This window comes from Calonectris borealis, chromosome 1, assembly GCF_964195595.1.
Source record: "Calonectris borealis chromosome 1, bCalBor7.hap1.2, whole genome shotgun sequence".
NCBI lineage: Eukaryota > Metazoa > Chordata > Aves > Procellariiformes > Procellariidae > Calonectris > Calonectris borealis.
This window is the reverse complement of record NC_134312.1, coordinates 30,880,005-30,896,501: the sequence shown is the minus strand read 5'-3', so window position 1 is coordinate 30,896,501 and position 16,497 is coordinate 30,880,005. Positions and strand designations below refer to the sequence as shown.

General features: G+C 35.5%; 1 protein-coding gene across 3 annotated transcripts in view; it reads right to left on the bottom strand.

Moving 5' to 3' along the window:
- The window catches only part of IMMP2L (inner mitochondrial membrane peptidase subunit 2), a 478,971-nt gene that overhangs the window by 446,734 nt on the left and 15,740 nt on the right, over positions 1–16,497 (bottom strand). For all 3 annotated transcript variants that reach the window (XM_075152362.1, XM_075152438.1, XM_075152507.1), the window contains exon 3: positions 10,152–10,255. In XM_075152362.1, coding sequence (XP_075008463.1) covers positions 10,152–10,255 — 104 coding nt within the window. The remainder of the gene's footprint in view (positions 1–10,151; positions 10,256–16,497) is intronic.

The window sequence follows — 16,497 nt, the reverse complement described above, 5'->3', positions numbered from 1 at the left end:
CTTAATTGAAAATTTAACAAGTGAGCAAACAATTACTTGTGTACTTTTCCAGGGTCCTCTTCTCACTTGGGAACTGCTCTCCACATACATGTGCAAAGCAGTTCCCTTTACTATAGTATTTTAAACATGACCCAATGTTCAGCTGTCTGCATGCAGACTGCCACCCACCCCACTGATTGTTTCACCATATGCATCTGCCTGAATCTACTCATTGTTTCTGCTTTAGAGAATTTACAATCTAGTTATAAAACCCAAATGCAGTCTTACCATTCTCTGTATGTTCAGCTATTAACACAACAGGCTTCCAATGCATGACTGGGTCTTTTAGAAGCTGTTGTAAGACAAATATCACAACCACATCTAGAGAATAAGAGGTTTTTAGAAACTCCACTTCTGTGCTATAAAACAAATTAAAACCAGCACCATGCATATTCTAAACACTAACTGGTAATGTTGACTTGTAACTTTGAAAGGGTATAGCAATTCTGTCTCATATCTTAACAGTTCCATTGCTGAAATTCCATTTGCTGTAGACAAACAGAATAATTCATGTTGGAAGGGACTTCTGGGAGTCATCTACTTCAACTGCTGGCCAAAACAAACACAACTGCAAAGCCAGATCAGGGTGTTTGGGCTTTGGCTAGTCAAGTTTTGAATACTTCGAAGGATGAAAGTTTCACAGTCTCTCTGGCTAATGACTTAGCCATTCTAATTGTGCATTTTTTTTTCCTTATATCTGGTCAGAATGCCCCTTGCTGCAATTGTGACCATTGTCTCTCGTCCCTTTGCTGTGCACCTCTAGAAGAGTTTGACTCCATTTCTATGTAGTTAATCAACAGATAGACAGGTGACAACAGCAGTTAGGTCCCCTCTCAGCTGAGCAAATTTATATGCATGTATTTAAAGTTAAATTTTGTTCAATTGCACTTTCCAGGAGCAGCTGATTGCACATAAAACACTGATGTTACATTCATGAATACAGCCTAATATAATTTCCCTAGAAAATACCGTGATTATAAGGTTAATTATCATTTTAAACCTGATAATTTGCCATTCCCTTGTTTTTGCCTTTGCTAACAGGCTGAAAAAACAGAAAACAAGGCCAAGACTCTGCTTATTACATGCAAAAGTATTCATGTCCACAACATACTCAGCACAGGTCAAGACCCCTGGTTTTTCTTCCAACTTCACCAATTAGATTGGAAATAAATATTTTTGATGTGTAAGCGGAATTCACTTTGTCAGCATATGTATAGTTCATTGAAAGATTCCTAGAAGTAACATTCTGCAGTTAATGTTTATGGTTGCTCATAATACAACTGACTAAACTGGCTTAGGGAAAGTTATTACTAAAAGATATGAAGTCAGCTGTGGCAGTATTTAAACTGTAATCTGTCCAAGAACACACTGTATGAAATATCCCGTACAATAAAATATCACCTCAGTATCTCCCAGATTATAGACAAAATAAAAGCAGCCTAGCTGCACAAAAGGCTAAAATGTATTTAGATATCTTTTTGCATACTCAAAAACTACAGAACCAATTTCATTTGTTTAATAGCTTATGTCCAGGACTTTAAAAATAAATAAAATAAAAATTATCAAACTTCATCGCTTAAGAAAAATCACTGCATTCTAGCTTTCAAGCATTGCTGAATCATATTACAACATTCTACGTACATTTCTCTGTTAAAGCTTTCATACCATTGCAAGTAACAGAACTTGGCATTGGAATATGCAAGCCTTGATGTTAAGGAACTGGATATCTTTGAAAGACAAGGGTTTCCTATGGAGAAGAAAGGTTAAGCTGATCTCAGAGGTGTTCTACCAAAAAGATTTTTCATTACTCCCTCTCTTTCTAAGTATAGAACAACGTCTTCGTAACAGAAGTTGATACAGCATCTTTAGACCCAAAATGTGTATTACTCTTGAATCATTCACGATTCAAGTAAAGCAATATAAAAGGTAAGATCTTAATCTAGCAAGAAGTTTATCTTAAACTGAATCTAGTATTTCATCAATTCAGCACTCAGCATTTCATCAATTCAGTGGAACCTAAGTTTAAGTACTTTGATACATATCTTCTTTAGGAATCATAGTTGGTGCGTTGGCTTCCTCACAAGTCCTTTACCTTCAAGGGAAGGAAATTACTTTACTTTCAACAAACTATCAGTTTACTTTCAGTTTAACAGTCTTCTAAAGTTTCGAGCTATCTGTGCAGCAGATTGAGTACACATTCAAAAATTATGGTCCATCTATACTTACCATAATCAAAAATACATTTGATATTTTTGTGCAAGGATAACCATACGAATACCCTGACTTTTTTTATCCTATACCATCACAGATGTTCAGTATGAATTTACTTAAGAAGGAGATGTCTAATCTGAATACTTTACAGAGAATGAGTATCAGAATTCCCCGTTAGTTGCTGAAACAATTGTATTTCCTGCCTCTTCCAGCAATGAGATTGTGTAGACTATTTCACTGGCTTGTAAAATCTTTTCTAGCTCTAGGTACCTACAAGCAATGCCAGTCATAAATATCCAGTAATTATTTCTCAGCAGTTGGAAAAAATATATCAAATATTTCCCTATCAAATTTTCTTAAGATTAAAGGAAAAAAAAAGTTTAGAAAAAATATACTGTTAGCTTTCTGTACATACATCACAGCAGGCATTTGTATCACCAAATTCTGCTGAAAGCAAAGCAAGTTCCTAGCATCTAAATTATAAATATTTCAAAAGGTAGAAGTGACATTTTTCTAAACCAAGGCAGATTTCAAGCTCCTTTTGCTCAACATGACCTTCGCAGGGCCGTCAGCCATCACACTGTAAGGCAGAGTGTTACAGGATCAGAGACAGCTTTCCAGCCAATCAAATCATGGCTGTAATTTCTGGAATATTTCAAGCAGCTGTCCACTTAGACCCAGGATCTCCAAAATACTATGACTGCCCATCGTCAAGAACAGTAGAAAAACCTATTCTATGCTGTTCCCTTTTCTATTGAACAGAGGCAGGCAAAAGTTACTGCATTTGTTAGCATACGTTTTTTTCCTCCTTCTCTTCTTCCTATGATTGATCACTAAAGAGTGAAGTAAAAATAAATGCATCGAATGAGTAAATAAATTAATTTTGTTTTGAGATTGAAAATTACTGTTAACAGACCTCCTTCAGCAGAACATAGGTCCTCCTTATGTACTAATTAGCTGCTAACACCTTATGTGATCATCTTACAATTTAAACACCACAACGGAACCGGTTTTTCTCCCATCTTTCCTGCTTTCCAAAGAATCAGACATACATATATTTGGATGAAACTTCAAGTCTAACTTGTTTTTATTATTCACATCCTAATCTGGCTGAGTTGCAATATAACGATAACTCGCAGTTATTTCAGTGTAAATACAGATGGGCCAAGAAGCAAAATACTTAAAACATGGAGTACTGATCAGTAGATGATCCTGTATTAAACAGCTTTAATCTTGATGCTGTTGAATTGGTACTGAGGTTGGTAAGATTGCAATTTCCCTCCACTTTCACTAGAATATGTCTTAGTGAAATTTTATGCTACTTATCTCAGCAGTAAATTCAACTAAATATCACAGACTCTGCATCTGATTTTAATTATTTTTGTCAAGTCCCTCAATGCTGCATTTTAAATGAAAAGCAAAGACTATATGCAGCAAAAAATCCCCAAAACAAAACCAATAGCAAAAGACACAGTAATAGTGATTTATCAAAGCAATACCTCAGATGAGAACTGATGGAATTATCTTATTAACAGTCATTAAGATTAAACTATTTTCTAACTAATAGGAATTCAGATTTTAAACAGAATTTCTGACAACCATACTGATGTCCATAAATTTATTCAAGGAATGCTAACTACAATAAAAAAACTGATTTAGGTAATGGTCTCCTGTTACTAAATCTCAACATTTGCTTTTAGAACCAAAATTACTGATCTTATAGCAAGGTTCCAGATCCACTTATGTCCTATCAAGTACCTGATGTAGATTTAATAATTTTATCTGACATACAGTGCTGTGATAGAATGACAATTTCTTCTTCTTTAAATACCAATTGGTCACATTCTGGTTTATGTTAACTTAATGTATGTAAGCTTAATGTTCACTTTTGTCCAATCAGCTTAACGCAGTAATCAATGTAGTGGTTTTTAGTAAGCTTGCAATGTAGTATTCTAATGGATACTCCAATAAATATGCAACAAGCAACAATTTGTTTCTTAATTCAGTAGCAAGGTACTATCATTAGGCCAACAAAATCAGTATCAACCACAATATGAACTTCTCGCTGGCACCACTTATACAGTAGTCTTCCCGATCAACTAACACATCTTTCACAAACGGCCCAGGCCATCTAATTGAGTTCCACATCATTAACTTTTCAGAAAAGAAAATATATTTATTTTTAATTATCCAAATTGCAATTTGACCACTAAAGAATTTGTAAGCCATAACATCCATATATGTTTCTTTTTGTCCAAAAGATTCTAGCCAGACTCCCTCCAGCAATGATTCTTGCAACCAAGTCTTGTAAACTTCCTACTCATATCCATGGACTTTAAATTAAGTAACCATAACTTTAACTACAACAATGTCTTTCCTCAACTTTTCCAACAACTGCTCAATTTCTACAGTACTACAATAATTGCCTACTTAAACCCATACTGAGCACTTCATAATGAAACCGGGGATCATGTACAGTATCTGAAAATTTTATTTAGAAAATGGATTTTCCTTACTTTACAAATACAAGATGGAAGTCTTTCTTTCACCAACAGTATTAACACACTCATATATAGTATGATATCTACTCTAAGAATAGATTGTAACACAGATAATAAAAGTAGAACTACATATTTGATTTTTATCAGGAAAAGACACGAGGGATTTTTTTCCCAGCTAAAAGAACAGAATAGGAAAAGATTTTCTGAGGTCACTGAGGCACAGAAAGTAAAGTGATTATTTAGCTTCTATGTCAGCACAACCTCCTTTGCAGTGTCCTACCTGCCAGAAGACAGATGACTTGGTACAGGGACCTAAGTACACACAAAAATAGAATAGCAATTGGAAGACTTAAGAAGGTCAAGCAGAGGTATTCGTAAAAGGTTGTTCAGTATTTTAGTCAGAAAGAAGCTTTCTTAAAAATAATCCAAGAACCATTAAATATCCATTCACGTTACATCTATCAGAATTTAGTAGGAAGTCTTTTCACAATTACAACTACTGATTCAAATCCAAGGCAGTTCCTTCAACAAGTATCTTCTCACTGATTTTTATTTTACTAGGCTAGTCTTATTAATGAAATTCCAATTAGTGATGTTTTATGAACAGTATGTATTCACTTTGCGCCATTTGAGAACTCTTTTGTTTCCACCAACTGAACAGGACAACCACATTCCTTTAACATTTGGATTATTCAGATTTGTGAGAATAGGCTGAAACTTGTTGAACCATCACATAAAATCATCACGGCAACTATCTTTTCCAATTCTCATTTCTGAACAGAGGTCAGTGAGGGACACAGCCACAGAGACAACCTCACACACAGCACTTTGATTCTTCCTCCAGAGTGTTGATTTGCAATGAATTTTTCAGAGCTCAAACACACATAACCTTACACAAAAATACTTAGCAATTACCAACAGTAAGGGAGTTTGCCATAAGGCCTGAACATAATCTTACAGTCAGAGGAAGCAGTGACAGAAGCTACTTAATAACCTTCATCAGGATCGGAGATAGGAAGTAAGCTTTTTTTTAATTGTCAAGGAATTTTCTATGTAAAAAGTTGGTTTTGTACTTAAAGCAATTATGCTTCTATATAAGCACTCACAAGAAGCTGACAAAATATACAACATTTATTTCCTTATTATTATAGCTGACCTTTAAAAACATGTTTTTAAATATACTGCCCATTTTCACTTAGCTATTATAGTTGAAACCTTTAGCAGCATGTTACCATTCAGAATGTAGAGAACAAACAGCATTGGTTCTCAAATCTTTTTCCAGATTACATCCGCATAGCTATTTTTACTTAACACATAAGCACACATTCTAAATTAGAAATGGAGGGACACCTGGCAATGTATCCAGCAAGTAGGTTCCCACTCTCAGTCACACCTTGGAGAACGTGCTCTATTACAGAAGTAACATAACCTCCAAAGGCTAAAATTAGTATCTGTGAATATTTACAGCCTTGAAATTTCATCATTCAAAATCTAACAACCCTATTTATACTGCAGTCATTGTTAACTCCTTCATTAAAAACCTATTAACCAAGTAAAGAACAAGACAATGTCCAAACTTTTACTTATCTAAAAAACCATTTAAAATGTCTGAATTAATACTGTTGTGTCTTCATTTCAAAAGCTTACTTAAATTTTGTCATATCAATAAAATACCCATTCTACATACACATGCTGATTTTGCAATCTTCTACATGTTGCAACAACTTTTTTCTACATCAAGACAGGAATTTTGGAATAAAAAGAGGGCAAGATTTTACATTCAGGATATAAGGTTTCCAGCAGAGACAAGCAAAATGAATTCTAGAGCTATAAATCACCCTTTGGCAACATCTTTTTACAACAACGCCTGCATTTGTACTCAGTAGAAACCAAATTACATATAGGTAAGTTGGCAAAAATGTCCATTAATATGAAATAGAAGAGCACTATCTCCATTAGTACCAGGAAGTGCAGTTGCTGCATATATTCCCAAGGACCTGCATGAGCTGTACAGCTCACATTGTGATGTATACTGCTACAGCTACAATCCTGTTGGCATTCAAACTTTACAGAGTAAAACCAGCTGGGAGAAGTCTATTCATCCTATAACTCATTCTGCAATATCTGATAAAGTTCTACATAACTGTTAGGATCTATCTCAGCAAAGCTCTTACAAAACAAAAGGCCTGTTTCACCACAAAAGTTATTGAAAGATCAAGGTCCGTCTGGCAAAAATATGCATCCATTTATCTTTTAAAGATGACCTCATGTGCCATATGACTATGTTCTCTCTTTGAAAATAAATAAATGCATTTCCAAAACAAAGAAAATAACACACTTTTTTTTGCATCTGTTTAAGAGATGCAAAGGTAGTATTCTGGAACACGTAAAATGGAAATTATTTAATTTATTGAAAAAATATTCCTGTTTTGATTTTTAATTTATTAAGTCCCAGTCATATAGCAGTAACTAAATTAAGCACTCAAGCAAGTGATCAAATTAAGGATGATATTAATTTCCCTTAGTTCTGAATCAACTTAAAATTGTGAGCTCAAAAGTTAGAACATGTAACATTGAGCTCTCTTAATTCTGGTATCAATAAGGATGAGTTCAAGCTAAAAGGAAAAACGTTAACTCAAAACGTCTTCGAAAAAGCTGAGGTAAGATTTAACTATTTGTAAGACACTAAACTGCAAGTAAACAAACAACTCTTTGCTACCAACTTATTCTCTCCATTGGTTTTATCTGACTCTAATGTTAAACTTTTAAGGACTAATACCATTCTAAATATTATGTCTAAAATGAGCTATATGCACGTGTGCACACACAGTGGCTAATTTCACAGCTGTGGTTGTGATGCATAGGTACATCTACATCGGATGCAAAGGCAGGGATGACAGAGGCACATGACACACTTTCCATAGACATGCAGTCTTCATTTAATACCTTAACCAGGCATAAGCTCCACCAAGTGCTTGGGGACAGGGCGCTCATTTGTAATCAAAGTCACCAAATAACAAAAATCTATATTTCATCTAGAACTAGATTGAATGATAGAGGAAAAACTTTTGGATCTGCAACCAGTAATCACAGGCCCCTCTTGGGGCGTCCATGGCCACCAAAACTAACTCATGTCTTTGCTCCAAGGTTGCGCTGTTGGCCATCTACTTATACTGGACTTTGCCAGTTGGGATCTCAACAATCCCTTTTAAGAGTTGTGATAGAAACAGCACCCATCCAGAATGACACAGTATTTCTGATGGTATGAAGAAAGCAAAGAGCTTGGATGGCCCTGGTCAAGCTGCCAAGAATGAATATTTGACCTTGGCTCTTGTTCTGCAAAATACCACCCTCCCACACCTCATAGCTATTTTCTACTATGATTTGGCAAAGAGGAGACAGTGGATAAATGTTAAGCAGCCAAGTAGGATATGAAAGAAGGTTTACATATCCATCTACCTATCTCAGTCACACCAACACTTTCTCATCTGAATTTCTGACAGGAACAAAAAAAGCAGTAGCTGATGGGAGACTGGCCTTCCCTGTTCATGCCTTGCCTAAATCAGCCAAATCCTCTGAGGACCACTGTGTAAAATTCATGCATATCCATAGGATATCTATTCACTAGTGAGTTATAGAAATCATAGGTTAACAATCAAAATGAAAAGGATAAAAATATTAACCTATTTACACAATAAAAGCCTAGTGTGCCAAAGATTAAGTCTCAAACAACTCACATGAGTACAAAATCAAATCCAGATACTATATCCTGCAAGTCTTTACAAGTAAAATCTTTACATTACAATAAGCTAGCAGGCCAAAGCTGCTTCTAACAAACCCGTATCATGAAGTACTTAACAACTTAAAAGTTGTTACTTATATCCTTCAATATTTTCATACCAAAACTATTCAGTAGATTATTTTTACATCGTTTAACTTCCTTTGTATTGTTCTTAAAGTGCTTTTTGAATTCTCTAGTCTGATTATTCAGTGTACTTCCCCAAAGATTAAGACAAACCTCAGTAAAACACAGTGTGACTTCCTCCACATGAATGTACATAAGCTCCACCAATAATAGGCAATTTTTTCAAAACATACAAAACCCCACAGCATCTAAAATATTAGTTATCATGCCCAAACATACAGCAAAGTGAAAGGCAATCAATGCAGATGGCTCAGATGGTACCACAAACCTTCAAGAAGTATAAGAATGAAACTATTCATTCTGTTTTCTGATCAGACAACATGCTCATCTTCTGTTCAGTCTAATAATTACTAATCAGTTACATTCACTGTTTTAAACAATCACTAGAGCATGACTTGGGCAGAGGGATGCACACACAGGCAGAATCAAATTTTACAAGCAGTCATTAAGTGACCTGAAATTGGAGTCCTTTTGCAATATTAGGTGTTGCAAACATGAATAAATTCGTATTTGTAGCTAGACCATTTACAGAAAATCTTACATGCCAGACAATAAGACAGATCATAAAGTAAATTTTAAGTTTCTAACAAAAGACGACTACATGAGGGAGTTTGCTTTAAGAGCCAGTGATGAAAACTGTCATACAAATTACCACAACAGTGAAGAGGTAGGCAAAAAAATAGGACAATTAGAAGAGATATATGACAAAAAGGAAGCCAGATAATACAGCTTCCAAAGACAGTTCTGTTATAATCTACATATTGTGCATTTCACTCACAAAACTAAAGCCTTAAGCTTAAACTATCCAAGCATGTAGCATGAGTATGTATTATATCATTGTGTCAGTTATGCACACTTTGACATTCCATTTCTATATTACATTAAGGCTGAAATGGAGTTTCTGTCCTCTGTTAGTCTCGAATATTTTCAACAGCGAAACACTGCCACCTTTTGGCTTGATATATAGACCTCCCCATTATAATCGTAAAACTTTTTTTTTCCTACATTTGTCCTTTATAGAGATGGTTGAACTCTTGTGATCTTACTTAAAATTTTATTCAGTAGCCAGATTTCTCCAGAAAAAAAAAAGTTAATATTCTTTGGTAAAGAAACACTATTTTTCTCACAAATACGAGTGCATAGCCAAACTTTAAAAGTATACTCCATTAAGCCACATAACATGTTATCTATTGTCTCTCTTTATCTCACAGCTCTTTTTTCTTGGCAGTTTTGGTACACACATATACTTTATCACATAATATCTTACACTGCATTTCTTTCAAGTAAAAACTTGGTAATGCATTCTTTGAACAGCTGAGTTTTGAAAAACAATTATAGGAATAACAATAATGCATTATTAAAAAATTTATGTTCCTTGTTCGTATATATACTTAGAGTATTCTAGATTAAATATTAAATACCGATGGTTCAACATTTATATAAGCATGTATTGAAATGTATGCAAAATTACTTACACCAATGACACAATGTCCCCACGTTGTACATCATAATTTCGAATGCTCCAGTGGTTTAAGAGCACTACATCAGATGCTTGTCTTCCCCCAGGATTCAAAGAAGGCTGAGAGAGGGGGGAAAAAAAACAGCTTTAGATCTACATTTCCTTTATGAATCTTCCACCTAACTCCCATTCCTTCAACAGGTGAAATCCATTAAAATCAGTAAAAACGTACCCACTTACTATAAGAGGACCAAGAATCTGTTGTATTCTGGGAAATACATTTCTTTATTAAATGCTATTAATGTCATTAATATAGGGCAACCTGCAGTTCACATCTTTCAATGCACTACTGCATGCAAATTAAATTTCACAGGATACATGACGAGCCTGATGAAAAGAAGTGATTGCCTTTACTGCTTATCATTTAATATTAAAAACAAAGGAGAACCAAGAACACTAATTCCAAGAAAAAACAAACTTTCTGCAGGCATCTTACTGCTTATACAAGCATAATGCACTAAAAATGAAATACATATTTATAACAATACTAATCTCAGCACTCTTTGCAAAGGGAAAAAACAAACCCTACACCTACAGCATATAGTGACACTGCCAGTAAATGTGGACCTTCCATAACAGGATACAAAGAAGCATGAACTCTCACAGAACCATACAGTGAAATGAGACTGTTCACTAACCTCAACGTTTAGAAAAGCAAGTCATTACTACAGAGTATTAGGAGGTACACAGAACTGCACATAATTATTTTGTGTGATGTGGTACAAAACCAGGGTACCTGGTTAATGCTGGCTCTGAGTTAACCCATCAGAAACAGCAGAGGAAGGAAGTAGCCCATCACAGTACTGTCTTCATTAGTCTTCGCAGGTGTTATTTCAATACAAATACTCCTCTTACTAGACAGAAAGTATTTAAGAGTAATCCAGACTAAAGTCTTTTGATAGCTTATTTCTCAATAAGTTTTTTCAGACTCTTCAAATACAATTACGGTATCTCCAAGTTGGCCAGCAGATGATCTCTAATTTAGACTCCAGAGTTAGGTGACATATTTAATAAAGCAGGGTATTGAGACTAGGCAGTCCCTCATTTATCGGTATGATAGCTGCAATATTTGCTAAAATTTGATTTTTTGTAGAAGAGGACCTTACAGTATAACTTGGCCCTCCAGACATTCTGTCCAACCAGACATTCACTTCCGAGATTCCCCTCCCCAGACTGATAGGACCTTTGATGAGCAAACCAATCCGGGTACAGGACTGAAATCAACTGTTCTCAACACCAGTGATTACACAGTGTTAAATTTCATTGTATTTTTATTCAGTAAAACTATGCTCCCAAACCAGGATAGATTCTTAGTATTTATTTTTAACTTTAAAAGCTATTTGGAAGTGCTGATTTCTCTTTACTACAGTTTCCTCAATCATCTTTTCTTTGCTAGCCAGATCAGTTGATAAAGACTTTTTTCAAATGGGACTTGTGAAAAACTAGCTTTTTAACGTGCAACAAATGTGCTGGGGTTCTGAATAGGTGTAATTCACAGGATCAGTACAGAATATGACCATTCAAAAGAATAAATAGGGGTGGGGGGAAGGAAATGACACAATATGTTCAGCTAAAGAGCAAACGAGGCTAGTTACATTTTGAGCTGTGGGCAAATTTCTGGTCAAGTAAGTCTGTGGATCAAAGCGGATCACATTAAAATCCACAGAAATATCGTCCAAGTCTAAGCTGTAAGTACATTAACACTCATCGTTATTTTATTTACTAGAGTCTATGCATTGCAACAGCCAGATAAATGAAAACTAGAAGCTAATGAGCAGATATTTGATTATTATTTTTTTAATCAGGATTTTCCAGCATGATTTTCCACCTTCACAGCATCTTCCACCAAAGGATAGTATCTTTACATACAAATTCTTTACATACAAATTCACAAACAATTCACAGCCATACTCATTTTACCAAATGCAGGCACATATGGGCCAGATGCTAAGAATGGTACTAGACATCAGACAAAGAAGCAGATCTCACAAAGTGGGAATCATACATACGGTATATTCTGACAAAGTAAACTGCTTGGTACTCAAAAGCATCTATCTTAAAGGGCCGAAAGAGAAGGTCAAAACAAATGGGAATTTTAAAGCCAGTGCTCCAAGAAATAATGTATTTCACAGCTGATACTTAGAAAATATTTACATGAATGTTCACAAACTTTTTCTCGCAACTAAATCTATATCAACTTCATCTTACACCGCGTAAGAAATACACCAGGTAGTTACGATATTGGCCTAGTTGCATTATCCCAATTGACTCTACTGTTTTCTGTATTTAAACAAAGGAAATGCTTTAGAATTTAAATACATTTAGATATTGCATAATCTTTTTAATTTAAAGCACTCTAAATGTAATACCATATTGCTTGCTATTTTTAACAATACATTGCTCGTGATTTTGACATACACAGTGGAGATCCAACTCCACTGATCTAACATTACATATTAGAATTATGTTTGAGAGAAATACGACAACGTAGAATATTTTTTTCTTTCCCACAAAATAATCTGACATATTCAAAATGCACAAACAAAAATACTATTTTGGTAGAATAAATGTAAAGAAAACTAGAAGAAGACGACGTTCGTTTTACATCAACAATTATAGTTTTCCATTAAAAAAAAAAATCTAAATCCTTCAGCAAGTCTTTCTCTAACTTAAATAACATAAATTGTGATTCCACAACAAAAAGTGTAGAAAGAATTTAATGCAGTGTGTTCAGAGGCAACTTATTCCTCATGACATTTTTACTAATAGTAAGGTCTCAGGTCTAGCAAAACAAAAATACAGCTTCTGAAAAAGTAGTCAACAAATAGGCTCACAAGGGCTCTTTATTTTTATAAGAAACAAAATAATACAGGGCCTTCTTCCTTCCTCTAGCTTGAAGCATTATAACTTGTTTGCCCAAGTTCTTGGCATAATAGCCTGCTACAAACGAGACACACAGGTCTTAATTTAGAACTGTGGTGCAGAAGTCACAAAACATTCACTCTTTCCAATTACTAACTAATCTAATGCTAAAAGCATGCAAATTGAGATCCCCAGCCATATGATGAAGCCTCATAGGACATGAGGTTCTGTAAGTAGAAGGGTAAAAGCATGCCCTTTTATTATATAATTATTAACTTGATAGTTGTTATGCTGCTACGGAATACCAGAAGGTCACAACTTATTTACTTATAGCTTGGGGAACAGAAAGAATATTCACATGAGCTCACAGGCTTAGGTAGAGTAATCCTAATGATAAAGTTAGGAGAAACTGCCACAGAATAATTACAACTGCTATTATGCATAATGGAATAGAACATTCAATAATGTTTGCTGCTGAAACAAGTGTGCTTCGTCAGAGATCGCTGGTCAGGCTACTTGCTATAATCCTTGGTATTGAACTGTTTGCAACAGAACTTGCATATAAAGTTGCACATATGCTGTCATCTTCCATCTCACTTGAAAACAGTCCATTTGATTTAATGAATTTACAAATTTATATATCCATGCGGGGTTCCCTTTTCCACATCATTATGTATGAAGAGTTCATAATACCAGACAAGCAATGAAACTCGATAGAAAAAAAACATAAATGAATATCAAGATGTAAAAAAAGATGTCCATATGATAGCAAACATGTTAAAATATACATCCAGCATTACAAGAGGAATCACAAAAAATCCACAACAGCCAATTAAGAAATCATATTATCAGTTATTTGTGTCACTTACATTCAATGTTGTAAACAGATTACTCACTTGAAACCCACTATTAACAAAATGCTAGATGAGCACATCAGTCTGTAAAATCCTAAGCAACAAAAGACACATCATGTGAGGATTCAAAAAACAGTAATTTTGGGAACAAAAAAGAAGGTAATGAAACAATTAAAACAATTAAAAAATTATAAACTGCAATAGTTCACTGTTATTCCCTATAGGTTAGAGTTAATACTCATATACGCTGAAATCAGCACAAGTGAAGAATTATGACAGGCGGCTAAAAACACTGTAGAAACACAAAATCAGCTTGAGACAATGAAATGCATGAAGTCTGTCTTAATTGACTGGGAATAAATCAGAAAATTTGTATTTTCATTAGAACCTTTATGCAGTGTGCTTGCTAGAGCGTCAAAAAGTACTACCATCGTCAGTAACTATGAAGCAGCAGTAAGGCTGGTCCAAAACAAAAACAGAAAGGGGAGAGGCAGAGAGAGAGTGCAACAGAGAGCAAAAGTAGGAAAGTGAGCATGACACAGAGAGATTTATTCCTTGTTTCTTGTCAGAACTTTTAATTTCAGGCTTGTGCTGGTATTGGCTGGGATAGGGTTAATTTTCTTCATAGTAGCTAGCATGGGGCTATGTTCTGGATTTGTGCTGGAAACAGTGTTGATAACACAGGAATGTTTTATTTATTGCTGAGCAGTGCTTACACAGAGTCAAGGCCTCTTCTGCTTCTCACCCCACCCCACCAGCAAGGAGGCTGGGGGTGGGCAAGGAGTTGGGAGGCGACACAGCTGGGACAGCTGACCCCAACTGACAAAGGGATATTCCATACCATATGACGTCATGCTCAGCATATAAAGCTGGGGGAAGAAGAAGGAAGGAGGGACGTTTGGAGTGATGGCGCTTGTCTTCCCAAGTAACGGTTACGTGTGATAGAGCCCTGCTTTCCTGGAGATGGCTGAACACCTGCCTGCCGATGGGAAGTAGTGAATGAATTCCTTGTTTTGCTTCACTTGCATGCATAGCTTTTGCTTTACCTATTACATTGTCTTTATCTCAGCCAGGAATTTTCTCACTTTTACCCTTCCAATTCTCTCCCCCATCCCATTGTGGGGGGGAGTGAGCGAGCGGCTGTGTGGTGCTTAGTTGCCAGCTGGGGTTAAACCATGACAAGGCTCAGCAGGAGCCACAATGATGAGTACACACAGCCAGCTAGATGTTTTAGAGGTCTATTACAAACAAATTCTTGGGAATCATACCATGGTATCTCCAAATTGAGACAATAAGATATCACTGGAAGCAGGAGATTGATGGATATATGACTACAGGCTGACTGAACTTCACTCTCTCTCATACCCATAGTTTTCAGATACATTCAACATAGATCACTCTTCAGAGAACACAGTAAATAGACAGAATTGCAACGTGATGACCAGTACTCCTTCAAGCTACTCTGCAAGACAGGGATATATTCCTTATAATTATGTCCCTGTCAGACTTAGTTAGGTGCCTCATAAATCTTGGCAAGGAAATTAGTACCTTATTAAAAGCACTAGGAAGTTTTTTTTTCTAATCTGAAAAACATCCATAGGCATAGAAGTTTAAAACAAACTTCTATTTCAGTGCTACAGTCCAGAATAAAACCAGAGAGAGAATTTCACAGACACTGAGATGTCAGTAAAATTAGAAATATCAGCTTTCAAGCTACCCATACTTCAAGCAACAGAGGGAACGTTTAGTCAACAGACACATCAAGGGAACAGCTTAGATTTTAATCACCCACTGAATATATATTGCTTTCCCTAGCCACTACAGAGTCCATGTCCTTCTTTGTAGGTTGAATAAATCTGAGCAAATAACTGTAGTGTTTTTCAAATCTTCCATGGATAAAACACAGTTAACTATAGTTAGTAGAGTGAGTAGAGAAGCACTCCCTAACACCTGAGACTTTGACTTCAAAGGAAACATAAAACTGAGGTCTTGACCAGAGCGGCTTAATAGACTTGTGGAGTAGGGAAAACTAGAATATTTCCTTCCAGCTACTGAGGTAAAACTATCCAAACAAGAATGAATGTCAAACAGAACATTATGTCAGAGACAGAAAAGATCAAACAATGAAAGGCTAAAAAAACAGCCCCTCAAAAATTAAATGCTCAGGTCATGCTCACTAGTAGCAAGAAAAAAGCCCAACCCCCCAAAAAAACTCCATCAAAACCATAAAATTCAAGATGCATCTGTATCTTGAATGCTGCATGTGGCTCTAGATCCCAACAGAGGCAAAAAATGGGGAGATGGAAAATGGGTGAGTTGTATTCATCTGGCTCATTTTGTATTTATATAGATGCTGTGTTATATATTTCAATTTCTCCTGTCTGAAGATAGTAAAAAGAGAATGAAACTGTTTTTCCCAGTTTCTTGATCCTCTCCTCCTTTCTAGAGCAAATTTCTGGCTCTGCAACTGTAAGCCCTGAGATTCTCCTACCTTTGATTGGTCATTAATGATATTCAGAATAACATTCATGAAAAGGGCAAAGGTAACTTATATTACACCTAACTTCTGGTCTTGGACTGTAGAAT